The sequence below is a fragment of the Schistocerca gregaria genome, chromosome 2 (assembly GCF_023897955.1).
Source record: "Schistocerca gregaria isolate iqSchGreg1 chromosome 2, iqSchGreg1.2, whole genome shotgun sequence".
In the NCBI taxonomy this organism is placed as follows: Eukaryota; Metazoa; Arthropoda; class Insecta; order Orthoptera; family Acrididae; genus Schistocerca; species Schistocerca gregaria.
In genome coordinates this window covers 121,993,605-122,015,240 of record NC_064921.1, presented here as the reverse complement: position 1 = coordinate 122,015,240, position 21,636 = coordinate 121,993,605, and the positions used below count along the sequence as shown (strand labels likewise).

The following is a 21,636-nucleotide window of genomic DNA, read 5'->3' as shown; positions in this document are numbered from 1 at the left end:
AATTCACACTAAAACCAACTATAGTACGAAAGGTGGAGACTATAAAAAACTTTAAATCAAGTGCACGTTACACTACAAAACATTACTGTAAGTCATAACTGTCTGACACTAGCTAAACTTGAAAGATCTCAGTCTCTTTTTCCATTTGCAAAATACCAAAAACTCAAGATGTGCAGTAGCATAGATTTACTAATCATTCCCATATGAATGAAGAATAGAGTCACAAACACATAATTTAATTATTACTCAAATGAAAATCAAGGGGATGGAAGTTGTACCACATCATTGCCCTACTTCTCCACTCAACTCTGAGTACTACTCTCATTTAATCAGACAATTAAATCCCCACAAAAAGTTACCAATTACTTTAATTGTCAGAATATTCACATCAGTCTAGCACCACAGTTATCAGTTAATCAGCAAAATTACTGTTCTTCATTCCAGTATTACCACTTTAAGCTCAAATTCCTCGAAACACAAATTGAAGTTTTCAGGTAACCTATAGATCCAATGGCATGTACCTCACTAAAATATTGCTCTTTCTGTTAAGCTCTCATTCCCAGCTACAGTGTCATGAATTACACAATTTGCACAGTACCCATGTTGCATAGTTCAAAATTAGATCATCAATACAGTTACACCACATTTGTTTGTGTACAGTAGTCTTTTGCATTAGTCATGTCTGTCAGCTCCATTTATTTTACTTACCTTTCTTACCTCGTTAGCTAGTGGAGTGCATTCTCAAAAAATATTTCTACTGCAGAGACAGGCTCCCTAACCATTAAGACCCTAACATTATTCATTATTTTGTTATTTCATTATTGCTTCATTAACTAAGAAATAAACACCTGCTCTGCTTATCCAATGCAAAATTGAATCTACTGAAAAACAGTCCACAATAACAGCTCCTTATTCTAAGGCAAACTTAACTCTCATTACTAATCAGGCAAAGTAATCACTTAGAAAAACTATTATTTCACTGTCCGTCAAATTGCTTAAGATTATAGCCTGAAGGGCAAATTACATACAGCTCTTGCTTATTCTTTCCACACATTACTTCCGGCAAGTATGAAGGTTGAATGAAAAGTAATGCCTCTTCCTTCGTTAATTGGATTTGGATAGGAATATTTTAATAAATCAAACAGAAATAATCCTTAGAATGTGATCTTTAATTACCAATATTCACTATTCCACATAATCACCAGCCAATTAGATTCATTTCTGCCAATGATGAACATGTTTTCTGAAGATATCACGGAAGAATTTGACACTGTTTCTTCAAGCACAGTCTCACAGTTCTCTCAATGTCTTCTTCAGAAGCATAATGATGTCCCCGCAGATAGTCTTTCATTATCGGGAACAGATAGAGGTCAGACAGTGCTAAATCTGGACTGTATGGAAGATGCCATACAGTGGTGACATTCAGTCTCTGAAGTTCTGCTCTGGTGGCATGTGAAGTGTGAGGTTTGGCATTGTTATGATGCAGGAAAACATTTCCCTTTTCCTTTCATACCCTTTTTAGGTGTCATTTGCAGTAATGTGATGTAATGCTCTGAATTTATTGTTGTTCCACGATCAAGGAAATCAACATAGATAACACCATCTGTGTCCCAGAACACTGTGGCCATGATTTTTCGAGCTGAAGGCTACGTCTTGAATTCCTTTTTCTGGGGAGAGTGTTTGTGTTGATATCCCATAGACTGACATTTCATCTCCGGGTCATAATGATGTACCCACATTTTGTCTCCTGTCATGATTGAAAGGAGAAAGGTGTCACCTTCATTCTCACAACGTGAGAGGAGTTCCTGTCAAATTTCAAGACTGAGTGCTTTCATTTCAGGAGTCAGCATCCAGGGTACCCATCATGCACAGATCTTCCGATAGCCAAGCAAAGCAATAATCAGACCCACACTTTTTTGTGAAATTCCGATTGTGCTTGCAATTTCTCTCGGACTGATACAACAATCGTCCTGAATCAATCTGTTGACATTGTTCTTGTGAAACTCAGTGGTTGCTGTCACAGGATGCCCATCTCTTTGTTTGTCATGCAGGTCAGATGTTCCTGCCTCAACATCTTTAAACTTACTCAACCAACAATGCACAGTACTCACATCAACACAATCACCATAAACACCTTTCATTCTCAGATGAATCTCCTTTGGGGTGACACCTTCTGTTGTCAAGAATTCAGTGACTGCATGTTGCTTAAATTGCATTGACTTACTATCTGTGTGGAGTTCCATAATTTACACTGTAGCAACACAACCATTCAATGCTAAGGCTTTCCTCCAACTGGAGCTATAGATAAGAGGCTATGGAACAAGCCATTACCTGCCACTTACCAATGCTGCCAACTGTTAAGGAGTTAGTAGGGTGGAGGCATTACTTTTCAGTCAACCCTCATATGTTTGAAGTCGTAATTCCTTAATGTTAGAAAAGGCTGTACCAAGACAAACTTCTATGGGTAGATATCTCCATATACTTATTGCACTGAGCACAAACACTTCTGTTATACCACAATAAATGTTAAGACATAATATCCAAAATGGTATACTACATATTGCCTCTGCTGCTGCACCAAGTTCTACTAATTTCACACATGAGCTGATTACTTCAGATTTTAATTATAGTCCACATATGCTCATACCTTTCATTTTCAGTTTGCCTTACCTCTTTATTTGACAGAAATTCCTTAACCGTGGTACCAATTTACTTTCTTCAATCCTCTTGTGATCCCATTACTTATAACTACTACAATATATATATATATATATTAAAAACAAAGATTCCAAGACTTACCAAGTGGGAAAGTGCCGGTAGATAGGCACAATGAATAAAACAAACAAACATTTATTCATTGTGCCTATCCACCGGCGCTTTCCCACTTAGTAAGTCTTGGAATCTTTGTTTTAATATATTTTCCCCATGTGGATGTTTCTTTCTATTTTATTTACAGCATCATTATGTATAGAAAGAAACTTCCATATGGGAAAAATATATTAAAAACAAAGATTCCAAGACTTACCAAGCGGGAAAGCACCGGCAGACAGGCACAATGAACAGAACACACAAACACACACACAGAATTACTACCTTTCGCAACCAATAGTTGCTTCTTCAGGAAAGAGGGAAGGAGAGGGAAAGACGAAAGGATGTGGGTTTTAAGGGAGAGGGTAAGGAGTCATTCCAATCCCGGGAGCGGAAAGACTTCCCTTAGGGGGAAAAAAGGACAGGTGTACACTCGCACACACACACATATCCATCCGCACATACACAGACACAAGCAGACATATTTCTGAGTATAATTAGGCAGGATAAAATGTATGGTAGATTATGGAAAAAGGGAAGTGAATACAAAGTGAAACTACTTGTAGAAACAAAAAGAGAAAGTCTGTCTGCTTGTGTCTGTGTATGTGCGGATGGATATGTGTGTGTGTGTGAGTGTGCACCTGTCCTTTTTGGTAACATACGTTAACAGTTTTTGTTTTGTATGGATAAGTTTCTCATCTTAAGCAGAGGTAATATTTTTGTGTCAGATGTGTTAATTAATTTTTTATAGTTGATGTCTTTTTTATGTAACTTTTCAAAACAAAATATGTCTTGACATTTAGGTGGTGCCCCAGAAGGTCCTGCAGGCACAGGAAAAACTGAAACAACAAAGGATTTGGCCAAAGCTGTTGCAAAACAGTGTGTTGTATTCAACTGCTCAGATGGGCTTGATTACCTTGCCTTAGGAAAATTTTTTAAGGTATATCAGTAACCCGAAACATTTTCTTTGATAAAACTGAGTGCTGTACAGCAGATTTTTGTTTGAACTATTACCTATGCTCTACACTTTCACTGCTGCTGCTGCTATTTGTTGGGTAGACTATTATTATTTTTGTGATTATTAACAGTTCAAGTGCTTTGAAAGTATATGTCTGTCACAAACTTGCAAGCCCTCTATGCCAGTGATGTGTACATGCAGCAGGGGTCAATAGTGCTTCGGCCTCAGTTGTCGTGTATATACATTTAGATGTTTTAACACAGCATTAATATATGACTACACCTAAAGTGTGTCATGACAGTGTATGTTATAGTGATAACCCCAGTATTGGTTTTAGATTGCAGATGAAGCTTTTTTAACTGTCTTTCTTTCATTTTAGTAGGATTACAGTGTTGGGTCATATAAAGAGCAGTTTGAAACTGAAGTCAACTAAGAAAATGCTGACAACAGAGAGAATTTCCTTCCAGTCTGTTTACAGTTTTCAGTTGCAGGGAAGGACCAGCTGGGACTGGTATGAGGCATGCCATAGTGCATTCAGGAAGCTCATTGCTGACTATAGCTCAGCAACCAAAAGCTTAACTTTGTGCATGCATATACATTAATAAACTTTTTTTATTGAATATAACAGCATTTCTATCATAAATGAATGGAAAATTTGGATACAGAAGCTTCTTAAGCTTCTTTCCAGGTTCCAGCATTAGACTGACTGATGTGACTAATTTGGAGAAATGTACTAAATTTGATATACTACATAATATTTAAACTTATCACTTGCTATGCACATAGCTCTCATTTGCTGTTATTTAATTTTTATGGCATCTGTCAAATACCATTGAGAGAAATGAGCAATCACAATTATCAAATATGTTTAGCATACAGTATGTTTAGAATAGATTAGGTTATTTTTCATTCCGGTACATCCATAGTGAGGAGATACTCTAGGATGTAGAAAATGTCAGAAAAACAGGAATAGACAATAAATATTTACAAAGATAAACAAATATGCTAATGTACCTTCCACAGATCCCAAGAGGAATGGTCCTCATGGATGGTGAATAAATAAAAAAATCTTAAACATATTTTTGTTTGAATGGTAGTAAATAACTTGTTGCAAAATGTAAATTCTCCCATCATCAGGCTCGTTTTCACTTTTGTGTTCCCTTCTGTCTTGGAGTGCTGTTGTAATAGATCCAGTTAATTTTGCTTATTAAGTACAGGGTGATCATAATTAAAGTTCCAGTTGCAAAACACTGTACAAAAATGAACCTCTGCACAGAAGACATAAAATTTTAACAAAATATTATTGAAGGAGGAGAAACATTACAGGGGTGGGGGTGGAATGCAAATTTTCCCAATAGGTGGCACTATAAGTATCATAAGGTAAGTGGATTCAGTTGCAAATGACACATGACTCACAGTTCAATGGCTATGGAGTGAGCTGCAAATTAAACCAAATCTGCTGTGCAATCTGCATGGCTACACAAGTTCAACATTTAACAGTTGTGGTACTGTTAGTTAGGTAAGCCTCTCCACCATGGCTAAGTTGTATGACAATGGATGGGATAAGTTGGTTTTCAATTGCCCTGATGCCCAAAACCCACGTAAGAAGCAACAATGGCATCAGTTTTTAATTGTACTGAGGGTAGGAACTGCATAAAAGCAACAATGAAATCAGTTTTTAGTTGTTATGAGACTGGCACGAGATGTGTTCAGTATACTGTCCACCGTTTTCTACCACAAACTGAGACTGAGATAGAGCATGTTCCACAACAGATCGAAATGCATCAGGGGTCACATTCAAAGTGCTTTGCACAGGATGTGCCTTCATTTCACTAGATTTGTATCACAGCACTGAATACAGCACCCATCAGATAACCCCACAGACAGAAGTCAAATAGGTTAAGACCAGGTGACCAGGACAGGCAGGCAGTAGGGAAATGATGGCTGATAATGCCTTTGCAGCAGCTGATTCACTGGCAACACAATGTGTGGAGAAGCACCATTTTGCATAAAAATGATCCTACCATAGATCCACTCTGTTGAAGAGTTGGAATGAGGTTGGCCGACAAATGACTCTCATAGCATTTACCACTGATTTTACTGGTAACAGGACTCGCAGGACCCATCTCTTCAATAGAATATGGCCCTATGATAACCAATGCTGTCAATCTATGCTACACAGTTATCATTGCACAATGAAGCAAACTGGTTGATGTGTAAGCAGATTTTCCATTGGCCATGTTCTCCAATTCTGTGTATTGACATGTCCTTGGAGATGGAAGTGGGCTTCGTCTGTACAGAGAATGTTCCACAGCTATTCGTTGTACACTTCCATGTGCACAAGAACTTCTAGAGCAAACATTATCATCCTGGCATATCAGCTTGAAGCAACTCCTGAACATGGGTAATTTTGCATGGATAGCAATATAGGGTGTTCTGCAGAATTTTATGTGCCCTCTCAGAGGCATGTCCAGAGTTCAGGCAATTCCCTATGCACTGTTTGTTTGAACATTGTCACTCAGTCCCTCCTATAATGCTGTGACCACGTCTTCTACTAGTGTTGGATCAGTTGTTTTCCTCATTGCACTTCAAAGGAATCTGTCTTTTGAAATTTCATAATAATTGTCTCCTGATTCTTGTCAGACATCAAACAAATGCCTTTTTTTTTGTATCCTCAAGGGTCCCAAATTTCGCCTGAGCTACTGGCACTCAGTGATCATTCTTGTAAAAGAGTGTTACCAGCAGTGTGCAATCCTGTATCGAGACCTTCACGTTGAGCCTCTCAGGTGAAAACTGAGAAATTGGCATGTACTCCACATCTTTTATTTTGTATATGCTACCACTCACAGTGCCATCAAATCATAACATTTTCAGTAATATTACTACTACTACTACTACTATTATAATTGTTGTTGTTGTTATTTTCCACATAACATTTACCTCTTCTGACATAATATTCTGTTCACAGTTGACAGCATTTTGAACAGTGGTTCTTTATTTACAGTGTTTTAAAGCTGGAACTTAAATTACAATCACCCTGAATTTCTACTGTAATCGTCCCCAGTCATCTACATGTGAAAAATTGTACTGTGTGTGTATGGTATCAGAACATTATTTAAAGTGAGCGATTTGTTGTGATTAACTGACAGAATCATAATTCTAAAATTAACCTCCTCCTCATGGTTGTTCCGAGTGACTCATGATTCATTTCTTTCTAGCAGAGTAGCTGCCAAATTCTAATATCTGAAACAACATTTAATTAGTTTCTCTAAATATTCTGAGAATATTTCATTAGCTTTTAATTGAAGTAGCACTCATTTTTAATTTTAGGAAAACACACACAAACACACATACTTTATGACCACAATGTCATTGACTGAGTGGTTGCCTAGGCAAATAGGTATTGGGGAGTGGGGAGATTAGGAATAAGAAAGGAATGTGGTAACTGAGAGTGAGTGGTGAGAGATGTGGGGACAAAGAAGCTTAGTGAGGTGTTTGTGGATGGGGAGGGAAAAGAGAAGAGGCCACAGGCTTGTAACAATGGAAAAATAAGCTTTATATACATTGTAAAGGGGAGTACTCAGTTAAGACTGGCAATGTGTGAGTTGAAAAAAGGGTTTTGCCAGAACAGAGGATATATTGGAGGAATTGTTCCTAGTTGTGCAGTTAAGAGCACCTTCTGCTGGGGGAACAATCCAAAAACCAAAGGTTCTCAAGCAGCTGTTGATATCATTGATATTTTGCTATATTTCAGGAATTGAGTGGTTGACTTTACTGTTAACCTGAGTATAGTTTTTGTTACTTGACTTTGTGGACAGCTGGTTAACTGGCATTCCCACATGAATATTTTTGACTAATTGATGTGCAAGCAGTATATATGATGTGACTGCTGCCACACAAGGCTATACCTTTTGCTAGACAGGGCATACTTGTGACTGGAGTAACAGTTGGAATGTGCTTTTATATGACATCTGTACAAAATAACAGCCTGTGAAATGCAAGATTGGAAGGAGGGCTGCAGAGGGAGGATTGAGGGTACTGAATGATGATAGTTAGCCAAATTCTTTTACTATTAACAATCATGTTTTTATCTACCATCTACAACATGTCTAATTTTACTTACAAATGTGAAAAATGTTGTATTTGCATAGGACTGCAGTACCCTACTGCCCCACACCTAAACACTTTTGACACTATATTTTATGATTACCCTCTTATCAATAAATTAAAATACATTCTTGTACTTCAGCATTGCACTTTGTACAATGTAGTTATTTTAAAAACATTAAATCATTTATTTTGTTTATGTTTCTCTATTCCTCCATGTGCAAACAAGCATAAATCCATTGTAAATAGGTGTTATAATTTTCATTTAAAAGTGCTTCATTATGCAGCTCTTCTTCTGGTTTGCTTCTGATTTAGACATTTCTTTTCTTGACAGATGTTTATCAGGCTTCAATAATCTGAATTATTATCTCTGCAGGGACTAGCTTCTTGTGGAGCATGGTCATGTTTTGATGAGTTCAATCGAATTGACCTTGAAGTATTGTCTGTAGTTGCCCAACAGATACTAACAATACAGAGGGCAGTAAATGCAGGCGTTGTGTCATTAGTTTTTGAAGGAACTGAAATAAAGTTGGATCCAACTTGTGCTGTATTTATAACAATGAATCCAGGTTATGCTGGACGATCAGAACTGCCTGACAATCTAAAGGTATGTAAATAATGTAAGATACATAGAAAACGTAGAAAGATAACCATGAGTAATGTTAAAATATGAGCACTTTCCTTGCTTTCTTTTTTAAATTCATCATCAAAATTGAATGCAATTTGTGCCATTGCTTTTGACAAAGTTCATGCATCTTTATTTTTTGTGGAAAAAACTGTGACAGGAATGTCACACCTTAACTTACTACAAAATTGGTTGTTTCCTCAACTTCATCAAGATTCCAATGCTTCCATTTTTATGCATGACGATGCCCCATCTCAATTTCACCATGAGGTGTGACATTATCTTAACCGTCGAGTGTGCGTGCTATTTTTTATATCATGAGCAAGTGCTGGCATACTTTGTACACATGTAAAGAAGTTGTTGTGCAACATAACCACATAGTTCATACCACAAAATTTCAAAGCTGGATTATTAACAAATGGCTTACTCCCTTAGCTGCTAATATAACTCAGGTAGCATATTAAGGTCAAATTTAATCTGAGATGTTGTTGTTGTTGTTGTTGTTGTAGTCTTCAGTCCTGAGACTGGTTTGATGCAGCTCTTCATGCTACCCTATGCTTTACAAGCTTCTTCAACTCCCAGTACTTGCTACAACCTACAGCCTTCTGAATCTGCTTAGTGTATTCATCTCTTTGGTCTCCCTCTACGATTTTTACCCTCCACGCTGCCCTCCAACGCTAAATTTGTGATCCCTTGATGCCTCAGAACATTCCCTACCAGCCGGTCCCTTCCTCTTGTTAAGTTGTGCCACAAACTCCTCTTCTCCCCCATTCTATTCAATACCTCCTCATTAGTTATGTGATCTACCCATCTAATCTTCAGCATTCTTCTGTAGCACCACATTTCGAAAACTTCTATTCTCTTCTTGTCCAAACTATGTTCACGCCAGTGGCTCTCTTTTCTCCAAAGGAAAATTAAATTTCCCTGTAAGAACTATCTATCTTACCCCTAGTGAGATAAGCCTCTACATCCTTACATTTGTCCTCTAGCCATCCTTGCTTAGCTATTTTGCACTTCCTGTTGATCTCATTTTTGAGACGTTTGTATTCCTTTTTGCCTGCTTCATTTACTGCATTTTTATATTTTCTCCTTTCATCAATTAAATTCAATATCTCTTCTGTTACCCAAGGATTTCTATTAGCCCTCGTTTTTTTACCTACTTGATCCTCTGGTACCTTCACTATTTCATCTCTCAAACCTACCCATTGGTCTTCTACTGTATTTCTTTCCCCCATTCTTGTCAGTCATTCCATAATGCTCTCCCTGAAGCTCTCTACAACCTCTGGTTCTTTCAGTTTATCCAGGTCCCATCTCCTCAAATTCCCAACTTTCTGCAGCTCCTCAAATTCCCAACTTTCTGCAGTTTCTTCAGTTTTAATCTATAGTTCATAACCAATAGATTGTGGTCAGAGTCCACATCTGCTCCTGGAAATGTCTTACAATTTAAAACCTGGTTCCTAAATCTCTGTCTTACCATTATATAATCTATCTGATACCTTCTCGTATCTCCAGGATTCTTCCATGTATACAACCTTCTTTTATGATTCTTGAACCAAATGTTAGCTATGATTAAGTTATGCTCGGTGCAAAATTCTACCACATGGCTTCCTCTTTCATTTATTACCCTCAATCCATATTCACCTCTTATGTTTCATTCTCTCCCTTTTCCTACTCTCGAATTCCAGTCACCCATGACTATCAAATTTTCGTCTCCCTTCACTACCTGAATAATTTCTTTTATGTCATCATACATTTAATCAATTTCTTCATCATCTGCAGAGCTAGTTGGCATGTAAACTTGTACTACTGTAGTAGCATGGGCTTCATGTCTATCTTGGCCACAATAATGCGTTCACTATGCTGTTTGTAGGAGCTTACCCGCACTCCTATTTTTGATTCATTATTAAACCTACTCCTCCTTTACCCCTATTTGATTTTGTATTTATAACCCTGTATTCACCTGACCAAAAGTCTTGTTCCTCCTGCCACCGAACTTCACTAATTCCCACTATATCTAACTTTAACCTATCCATTTCCCTTTTTAAATTTTCTAACATACCTGCCCGATTAAGGGGTCAGACATTCCACCCTCCAATCTGTAGAACGTCAGTTTTCTTTCTCCTGATAACCACGTCCTCTTGAGTGGTCCCCGCCTGGAGATCCGAATGGGGTACTGTTTTAGCTACAGAACATTTTACCCAAGAGGACGCCATCATCATTTGACCATATAGAAAACCTGAATGCCCTCGGGAAAAATTACGGCTGTAGTTTCCCCATGCTTTCAGCCGTTCTCAGTACCAGCACAGCTAGGCTGTTTTGGTTAGTGTTACAAGGCCAGATCGGTCAATCATCCAGCCTGTTGCCCTGCAACTACTGAAAAGGCTGCTGTCCCTCTTCAGGAACCACATGTTTGTCTGGCCTCTCAACAGATACCCCTTCCTTATGGTTGTACCTATGGTTCGGCCATCTGCATCGATGAGGCACGCAAGCCTCCCCACCAATGGCAAGGTCTATGGTTCACCGGAGAGGGGGGTGGGGGGTAACCTGAGATAGTAAACTCATTTACACTAATTTTTAAAGGGCAGTTTACTACTGGAACTGGGTATGGACATAATATCATAATGTCCAGAAAGCTAAAAATTTGAGCTAAATTGACCTGTCCAGAGGATGTTGACATGAGGAAGGAATTTCAGATAGGAATGGAAAGGTAGTCCCATTTCACATGTAGACATTCTCATGTAGACATTATTCTCTCCCAAGGCAAGCTGTTTCTGCTAATTATAATGGAGCATTTCATGCGCTGACCAGAGATGATGCCAATAGCAGACATCACCACTGAGACTATCACCATGGCCTTCATCTTCTCCTGAGTGGCATGCTTGAGCTGCTCCAGTCACTTAATAACAGATGAACATGTCATTTATGAGGGTTGTCTTTCTCTCTATTGTTCATTTTTTGAGACAAAATTATTTTATTTAGGGTCCATTGCTGCACTGAAAACTACTGTTTCTTCAGAATATTGAGTCAGTTTATATTCTGATACTGAATTATTGCGCTTCATCAAATAAAAATGTATTATGATCAGTCAATTGTGGTCCCTTTGACAAGATGGCTAACCAGTCTGAACATATTAAAATGTTTTTATACTACATTTTATTTCAACTGAAACAGTCTCATCTTTCAAACATTTCCCCAGTGCAAGTTCCCATAGTTCTTATTTGCCTGACAGAACCTGTGACTATCAGCATCATGCTACCCTTTCCTCCTTTGCTGATAAAACCAGCTAAACAGGCTAAGCTAGTGACCAATAGGAAATGTGGGAAATGAATCATTTGTGGTTACTGGTTGTATTTTGGAGGGCAAAGCAAAGTATAGTCTCTCTCTTTGTTTCCAGCCTTCCAACACAGAAACACTCTCTTGTGTTCAAGTCTTCTTTCAGAGTAGACAGCTTTATGCCCCCCCCCCCCTCCCCCCTCCTCTCTTATAGTTTTCTACAGAGCAGATGACTAGGTCACTCATGTCTAACTCTGTTTTTCAGGATCAGTGACCAGCTAACTTAATATAAACAACGTCCTCTCATGTCTGGCCTGAAGGGATGCCACAAAATTTTGATTCATGTTTGGTCCTCTGTGTTGGGTGACAATTTTAGAGTGCCACACCACCATTATTAATGTGCTGTGGGTGCCAAAGCACACCGGTGTGCAGCCTGGAATGGCCACACTTGCCATGTAGCCCTGCAGTTTGGCTGCAACTGCTCTGTCAGAGGGATCTGTCTTTGATCCTATACACTTCTATCTCACTGCCATTGGTGCTAGTCACTGCTGAGTCCAGACTGCTTCCACACAAGTGGCACATGCTCAGCTGCCTGCATGTACATTATCCCATTTTTACCTACAAGATTGTGTTGTAACTCTTTCGCTTTTCTGCCATCTAGCTGACAATGGCAGACATCGATAACATGGAGAAACCTACTTTTGTTTTATAATTTTGTGATATTGCTCTTATACTTAATCTGTAGAAAGAAGAAAGAGTATGGTTTAACGTCTTGTCAATATTGAGGCCATTACAGATGAAGCATAAGTTCATATTGTGTTGAGGATGTGGAAGGAAATTAATTGTGCCCTTTGAATGGAACTATCCCTGGATTTGCCTGGAGCATATTACAGAAAACCAAAACCACGGTGGCCAGTTGCAGATTTGAGCTGTCATCCTCCTAGATATGAGTCCAGTGTGCTACCTCACTCAGTCAGAATTTATAGAGATGGTTTTGTGTGGACTGAATTTTAAATGTAGTAAGATAAAAAAAGTGTGAAGATCACTAATTTCTCATTTTGAATAGAGATTTTTCGATGTACGTGCTCCAAGAAGAAAATAGATTAGCATATAACTTAATGAGAGTCATGGTTATGCTGATTATTCTGTGACATGCCCATGAGAAAGACGTTTCATACTGACATGTTTGGAGCTGTAATTTTATGGGAAGAACATTTAAATACACTATTTGAGGATGGCATTATTTATAGATGTATATTTCCTAAGTGCTACTTTTTAAAATTGTATTTTGGATACATCTTTGAATCATCCATCAGGGCTTTGTAACTTGCAAGATGCAATTGGTGACTATGGAGTGTTCTAGCTGTACATAACAATTATTCAATTTTGTTTTAATGTTGCAATCCACACTACATTCTTTAGTCTTTCTGTCAGATTCATTAGTAACATTTTGTGCCACAATAGGAATAGTTTCCCACCCTAACAGGCATGAGGGATTTATGGGTTTGTGCACCTTTTTTTCCCTCCAAACTTAGTCTAGCAATAAATTTTTCCCTCAATGTCCCAGAGAATGTTTCCATGTTATAACCTGGATGGGAGCATGTTCTTGTTTGAATGCCAGACACAAATGCATTGCCGGTGTGTAGACATTGAAAAAAAAGCCACATACGATTAGGTTCTGCAATACTGGTAATATTTAACATGGTATCAGTAAAAGTAGGTGATTGTGGGCCTGTTTGTCTACAGTTGTAACAGTACAATTATTACCTTATGTCACCAAAAACATTACGGCACTGTGTGACTAAATGGATTTGTGGCACTTGTACCACAGAATTGCATGAATAGCAGCACACCAGTATTCGGCTGCAAGTGCAGATTTTTACAGTAGACCACCCTTTGGCAATGGTGCAGTGTCCACGGAGTTGCAAGAGACAAAAGCAAAAACCAGTGTGACCTGGACCTCTGTACCCTGTGGACATTTACACCAATCACAGATTCTGTTAACTGTGGACTGTGTGGGTTGAGCACAATGTGCACTCCCAACTGATGCGTATGTGAAAATGGAAAAGGAGTCAGTCATTCCTTGTTATGAGATGTAATTTACAGATTTAGCCAGACACATGTTCTCTGTCTTACCATAGCCACAAGACCAAACTATGTGCTTGATCACTGCGGAATGTGCACTATCCAGCACCAGGGATCAAGCTTTTTACCACAGTCACGTGACTGTGGCAAGTGAACATTTAGGATAATACCTCTGCAATTGGTGTACCAACCAGTTTCAGTAAATGAATTATTATGTAATCATGTGTTTGATCAGTTACCATAACCTGAGATCAAACCCTGAACTTAGTGTGTGGGTGCAGCAGTAAAAGCCAGCTCACCACATGATGGACTTGAATGCAGTAAAAAACATCCATTTTCCACTTCAATGGTGGTCCCAACATGATCTGTAGGCTAAACACATGGTGAAGCACATGATCAGTGGAAGTGATGCGGAACTGCAAGCAGATCCAATGTTTCTGTGCTTACACACACACACACACACACACACATACATACACACACACACACACACACACACACACACACACACACACACACACACACAATTTCAACACTGAATGTTTATTCTTGTTTTGTGGGTGATTCTTCATGTTTTTGTCGCATTACCTTTAGTGTGTGTTTTCCTCTGTGCGTGAGAAATTAACTATTGCATTCTGATGAAAAATGGCTCTGAGCACTATGGGACTTAACTTCTGAGGTCATCAGTCCCCTAGAACTTAGAACTACTTAAACCTAACTAACCTAAGTACATCAAACACATCCATGCCCGAGGCAGGATTTGAACCTCTGACCATAGCGGTCGCGTGGTTCCAGACTGTAGTGCCTAGAACTGCTCGGCCACTCCAACCAGCACATTCTGATGACTATGGAGGCAATAGAATAGCTGTCAGTGTGCAGTCAGCTCCTGGAGAATGAGCTACACTTATGAACTGCACACATGGATCCGGCTCATGTGGAACCAGCTCATGAAAATTTGCATGCTCAAAACAGCACCACACAGATGCCACCTGCCATCGTTGTGGCAACGACTAGTGCCAGGCACATGTTTGTTAGTGTGGTCTGCTTTTGGCCCAATGACCAATATGTGGTTTACCCAACTAGAAACCGTTTTCCTTAGTAACAACTTCACTTTTGATCTCATCAAATTTGGACACATCGTGAGCCAGCTTGATCAAAAGTACGCAACTGAAGAGCAGGACATAATCACCACCCCACCAATGCAGTCCTCATATAAATGTCTGATGGAGGGAGTGATCTGATGGATTTCAGTATCCAAAGAATGACGGTTGCACCAATTTGCAAATGCGGGTCTTAGACCTTTTCAGTTGCTGTACCACCTGCGGAGCCTCCCACAGTCTGACGTGGTCACAGACTCGCTGTTACACACTATCTCTGTGTGCAGCCACACCGAACATGTAAAAGTGGTATTAACCAAGCAGACACACATGCAGCTGGATGCCATTGGAAACTTTGCTGATTGTTACACAACATGCTGGCAATGGTGCCGAGTACCATGGTCACAGCAGCCTATGACACCACACCCACACCTCCATGGCAGCATACACCTTCAGCAACTTCTGCCTTAGACTCTGGCCTACACCATACAGTGCAGAAGTTGGCCACCCAGATGGCAACACTTACCACACAAGTCAATGAGTCACACGATTGACTCCAAAACGAGCTTGAGGGTAGTGGGACAAGAACAGCAGGCAGTGTTCTTCATCGCAAAACCCATGGCATGCTCCAGACTGTGAACAGGCACCGTGGAGAAATTCCCTCACCTGTCTGGGACACCAAGGGAAGTCAAATATCACCACTGTAGTACCATACCCAAACCCTACACCTCATGTTGTCACATTGCCTCACACCTGATTAGCCTGAAATATGAAAGGCAGAGTGTGAGGCCATGCTGCGGCAAGGCACCGTGCGATCCTTGGGCGCCGGCCGTGGTGGTCTCGTGGTTCTAGGCGCGCAGTCCGGAACCGTGCGACTGCTACGGTCGCAGGTTCGAATCCTGCCTCGGGCATGGATGTGTGTGATGTCCTTAGGTTAGTTAGGTTTACGTAGTTCTAAGTTCTAGGGGACTGATGACCACAGCAGTTGAGTCCCATAGTGCTCAGAGCCATTTGATCCTTGGGCAGTCTGTGGTCCTCTGTGTTACATTTAGTTCCAAAAAAAGAACAATTCATAGTGCCCATGTGGGGACTATTGCACACTGAGTTCAAAGATGGTGCCAGTAGATACCCGGTGCCACTCTTGCTGGATTTTTAGGTACGCGTTGGTGGGCTCAAATATATTCAGCAAGATCAACCACCCAAAGATGTAAATGCAGATTCCTGTGGTGCTGGAAGACATACAAAAAATGGTGATCATCATCCCCTTTTGCCTCTTCAAGAATGATCCATGGCACTTGATTCAGTAGAGTGCTAGCAGGTTGGTTCATGTTCCTAGCATGCAGAATTGGCTGTTTGATGGTATGAGGAAGCTCCGAGAGAGGGCACAAGTGGTACATCAGCAACGACTGAGGCTATGGGGTATATAAGGGGTGCTGCGCTGTGAAAAGGAGAGGAAATTGGAGAGTATGTGGTGAGTGGTGTGTGCAGAACTGAGAAAAGGGACCAAGCCTTGCTCAGTGGGATCGCTGCCTCTGTGTTGGCATGTGCGGTATTTGGATGCCAGTATCACCACTGGATGGAGTGACAACCTTCTGGTGCTGATTTCCATCCAGGACTGCTCGGCAATGCATGTGGCCAGTTCCTGTTTCTGAGTCTGCTAAGACATTTAAACTGATAATTTCATGTTTACATGTAAAGGACAATGTCCTGCTGTGCTTTGTAATTTTAGTGGAGTTCTAGCGTTTGTTGAGGCACAGCAATGCACAGTGCTTTTTTTTCTAAAAAAAAAAAAAAGTTTGATGGTACTCCGACATTGGATATAATGCAGTGAAAATTACTTATAAGTGAAGTGTGGGATACACCCGTCTGCTTTTAGCCATGACGTCATACAAAAAAATTGTGTTGGACTCTTCAGTTGACTTTATAGCTCAAATGAAGCAGGCAATACCGGAAAACACCCAAACATACAAGAGAATGTGGTATCGAACACTTCAGTTTACATCTTCTCAAATGAAGCATACGATTCCCATCAACCTTTGAACAACAAAAGAAAATCGTATCATACACTTCAATTGACCTATAATACACCGCAAATGAAACAGGTGAGTCTAATCAACTCTCTGACATACAAAACAATACAAGGAAATATTACCAAACACATATTTCAACCTATAAAACACCACTAAAAGATACAATACAACAAAAACCATCCACACCTATCATGAACCACAATAGAAACTACACTACAAAAATCTTATGTAACCTTGTTTGGCTCCCGAAATGGCACAGATGATGGGTGACATCCTGATCTTCAACTGACCCAATTTTTAATAGAAGTGAAAATTTATTTAACTATAAAACTACAGTGTAACTTACATTAATAGCATTACAACAGTTTCCAAACTGACTTTAGTTCATGGCTGCTGTAGTCTTCATGCCTTCTTACTTTACTCTTGCTATCAGTAGCAAGATGTCTGCCTTTCATGAACCAAGAGTGTACATAGTCCATGGGCTGGAACAACAACAGTGGAGGACCAGCCAACTTTATGAAGATCAGATTGCTGACTGTGGAAAGATGAAATGGAGCTCTTGCTGGCGAGACGATCATAGTCACTTGGGAAAACCCAGGTTCACATTCACTTGTTGATATAGGAACACATTTCAGTACATTCTGAAGAGAAAGGAAGGGATACCGGAATTTTCTTCTCCATCAAATACTCCTGAACTGGCTGCCTGTGATTCAGTTGTTGAGAATGGTTGCTGCAGCTTCAAAATGCTTGAAACAGTGAATGACATTGCTTTTCCCACCAAAAACTCCACTGGTATCGTACGTATTGCAATTATCAACACGAAAAAATGAAATAAAAAATTTACGTCTGTGAAATAAATCTTTGGTAACCTTCCAAGTTCCCAACATCGTAAAAGAATTACTTTGTCGATGAAAACGTTTAGGGGTATGCATCTCCCAGCATTCCCCCAGAAAAACAGTACTGGTAATCCACCAGTTACAACAGCCATTGATCCAGAGCAGGATAATATGTGATAGTCAAAATGCTTTATAATCATGATTGTTAGACAAATCACTGTGCCCTTATAAGCCAAATATTCTACTTTGAATTTGATGGACATTATTGATGTTCTGGAGACTACATTAATTGCCTGAATTGTGGTTGAGTTCCCAGTTTCTTGTAGCTTTAATTCAAAGCCATTGCTGATGTGAAAAGACACTGTTTGTGCAGGCTAATGTAGAAGCATAACTCTCACTTCTTTAAGTGGAATTGGTTTGTTCCACATTAGTAATTCTTCATCCTTGTGTTTAACAATTTGTTAATTTAGTATTTTTATCTGTTGTAGTTTAGTGCATCTGTGGGCCTGTCTCCTCTCCCCAGTTAGTGGGCGAGAGCTTAGGTCAGATTTCTGCTGCCCTGGTTTGTCATGTGTCTGATACCACTCTCTTAGCGACCAACTGACTGACTGACCAGAGTGCTGGTTCTAGAAAAGGCCAAGCCATCTCACTCAGTCTGCTGATGGCTCAAAGCCAGAGCTGTAAAACTATAATAACTTCATTGTATGTATCTTGTTTCTTAGACCCATGCACCCGTGGGTGACTTCCATGATGCAACCTGCTGCTTCGCACACATCCATGTGGTCATTGTGGGCCCCCTTCCTTACAGTTTGAAAGTGCCTGAATACATAGGTCACATGAGTGTGAGGAATGTGGCTACATTGAAAGACGAGCTATCACCAGCACCTAAAGGCTTGATGCAGAGGCTCTATTGGACACTGAAAGTGACCTTGATGTGTCACATCATCACCTGGACTCAAGAACTCCCATTCTTACTGCTCAGCTTGTGAGTTAACACAGAAGGACCAGATCGGTGTTTGACCTGCAGTACTTGCCATCCTCGAAGAATTTATGGAGGAGGAACAACCACCACCACACAGTGCAGCAGCCTGACCATTGGCCCGCCATTGAGCCACACATCGACACAGCATGGCACTGGGATTTTATTCCTTCATGCTGATTTACAGTGCTGCATGCTTTTTATGTCACATATGGTTGCGGTGGTATGCACTACTGGTGTAATGTTGTCTGGAAGTGGAAGGGCCAGGCAAAATAAGGTCTGGACATGTGTTATCAAAATTTTTGTAAAAAATGCTCAGGAAAAGTAACTTGACCTATTAGGTCAACAGGATCTTGACATATTAGGACAAAATCATCCAATTAGATAAAACAATTTGAGAACAGTTACTAATATCAGTTACTAAAATACAACAAAAATGCAGGTTTACCAAAAAGGAGTTCATTAAAAGGAAAGAGAAACGATTGAAGTTGCTTGATAAGAAACCACTACACATTGGGCAATGTGGTCTGGACAAACGGCCTCAAAATTACTTAGGTCAGGCCGCGATATGCTGCTCATCACATGCCTCCTCTTCTAAGTAACCAGTGGGTACATGCACCAAGACACAACATACAATTATAGCCTGATGAACAGAGAAGTAACTTTAAGTAAAACAAGTAAAAACTCAAGTCATCAGATTAGGCTACATGCTGGCAGCATAGACAAAACTGTTTTGATAAGTTGCTAAAAGATAGCTGGCCAAGGCAACCACCCCCACTTACACTTGATTGTAAAGAAGTTAAGCAGCCAGCTGAGCTTGAGCTTCAAGTCATGCCATGAGCTGGAAATGGTAAATAATTAACTGTCACGTGGCACAGAAAACATATTTCAGAATACATGCAACAATATTTGACCCTGTAAGGTGCATAAGCTTATAGGCGCCCAATAATTATAGAAAGTGTCATGGCAATTTAACCTACCAGACAAAAGAAATATTTTAAATGTCACAAATAATGACACACTGAACATGAATACAAAATTTACATAACCCCAAACAGTCCAAAATCCCAATAATTTAGAACACACAATCAAATTACAACTCTCATGGCAGTTACCAATTGAAGCTATTATGTTTTCATATGAGTGACACACCCCTCAAATTGCCTGGCCAGATATAGGAGGAACAGGGAACAACAACAGGAGGCTGAACCAAGTCTGTATAGCAGCAGCAAGATGCAAACACATGCAGAAACAAAACCAGTCATAATTATCAAGCTCACAGCAGGGAGCAAATCGATCTATCTGAATGCCCAGTGGTCCCGACACCAAAGCAACAAACTAAAAGTAGCTTACTGACCTTCCAAAGCCACTGTGCAGTGACAGACAATTGGAAATCTTGTAGCCACCAGGAGATTCATGGGTGACAGTGACCCACTGCACCGCCCGCTCCAAATGTGATCAGCCACAGGAAAAATATGTCCGCTCCTGTTTCTAGTGCATGTCCTTCATGTCCAGTAGAGGCTCAACCAGGCAATCTTGGAAGTCACAAAGGTGGCAGAACCAGAATTGTGCTGCCTGTGCTGCTTCACTCATTGCCTCACCCACAAAATGGTCTCAGTGCCAGTTGTGGCAAATGTGTCAAGCCCCCTTCATTCCACAGATAGTGTTTCAGGAGACATGGTGCAAGCTATTGATCGCACAACAGTTCAGGGCTCACAAGGAAGACTTAATTAATACTACCTCTCCTAACTTAGCTACGCTGAACCTACAGCTTTTTTCCACTTTCTTCTTGGAGTGACTGGAGTGGATACCTCCAGTCCCACAAAGTGGTGTGACAGTTTTCTGTATGCCTTAATTTATAGAGTCTCAACCCCCTAAAATTTAATATGAAGGCTACGTCACTGAACTGAATGTTCCCTTGATGTTGGCCCTGTTTTACCACGCTGCTTTCCTTTTATGGACTCTATGAATATTTGCCATGACTCTATGACAGTTATCCTTGATTAACTGAGGACTAATATCATTGGGCAACAGACCATGTATGGACCAGATATTTGATCAAGGGTATTTAAAGGGATAGGAAAACATGAGAGAAACATAGGTAGCTTTGGTGCCTCATGTCTGACAGTATTAAAGGCTAGTTTCAGCAATGGTAAAGGAAGATCCCATTTAATTTGAGCCTCAGAGTGAAAAACAATCAGAGAAGACTCTTAAGTTATGATTAACCTGCTTCACAAATGAATGTTGGGGGGTAATAAGGTGTTGTGGTGATGTGTTTAATTGCTGATTGAAAAACAGAAGTTCCAAAAATTCCCCCGAAGAGAAACAAGGTGCATAATTGCTGAGAGTGACCTTCAGAGGACTGAACCAAGAGAAAATCTTACTCAAATACCTAATACTGCTGCTGGAGAGCAGCCAGCTGAACCAAATAAAACCATCAACCACTGCAAATATATAGTGCTGCCCACCTTGGTTCCATGTAAGATGTTCCATGGGATCTTCTACCGAAGTGGATTGAAGCAACCCCTTAAATCCATTGGAATTACCCTTAGCCATCTTGAATTCCTAACACTGATTAAAAACTTTTCTAACATCATAATACAGGGTGGTCCAAGTTAGGGACTCACAGATCATGTGAATGGTATATATGTCCTCAGATGACATCCTCCCCCCTCTCTCCACACACACACACACACAACAGAATTATGATAATATTTGAAAACAGCCAGGACAAGCATGGTAGGCAGACAGATTTTAAGCTCTTCAACCTGGTACCCACAGCGGCAGAGAATGTCCTTCTGCAGTTTGTACCCAGGAACTTGCTGATCAGCTCTCAAC

The 21,636-nt window shown here is 40.0% G+C and overlaps 1 protein-coding gene across 1 annotated transcript in view; it reads left to right on the top strand.

Moving 5' to 3' along the window:
- LOC126336485 (dynein axonemal heavy chain 7) overlaps positions 1-21,636 on the top strand; it is a 978,012-nt gene that overhangs the window by 410,292 nt on the left and 546,084 nt on the right. Inside the window, exons 19-20 of the mRNA XM_050000228.1 lie at positions 3,612-3,748; positions 8,250-8,480. Of these exons, the coding sequence (XP_049856185.1) occupies positions 3,612-3,748; positions 8,250-8,480 (368 nt within the window). The remainder of the gene's footprint in view (positions 1-3,611; positions 3,749-8,249; positions 8,481-21,636) is intronic.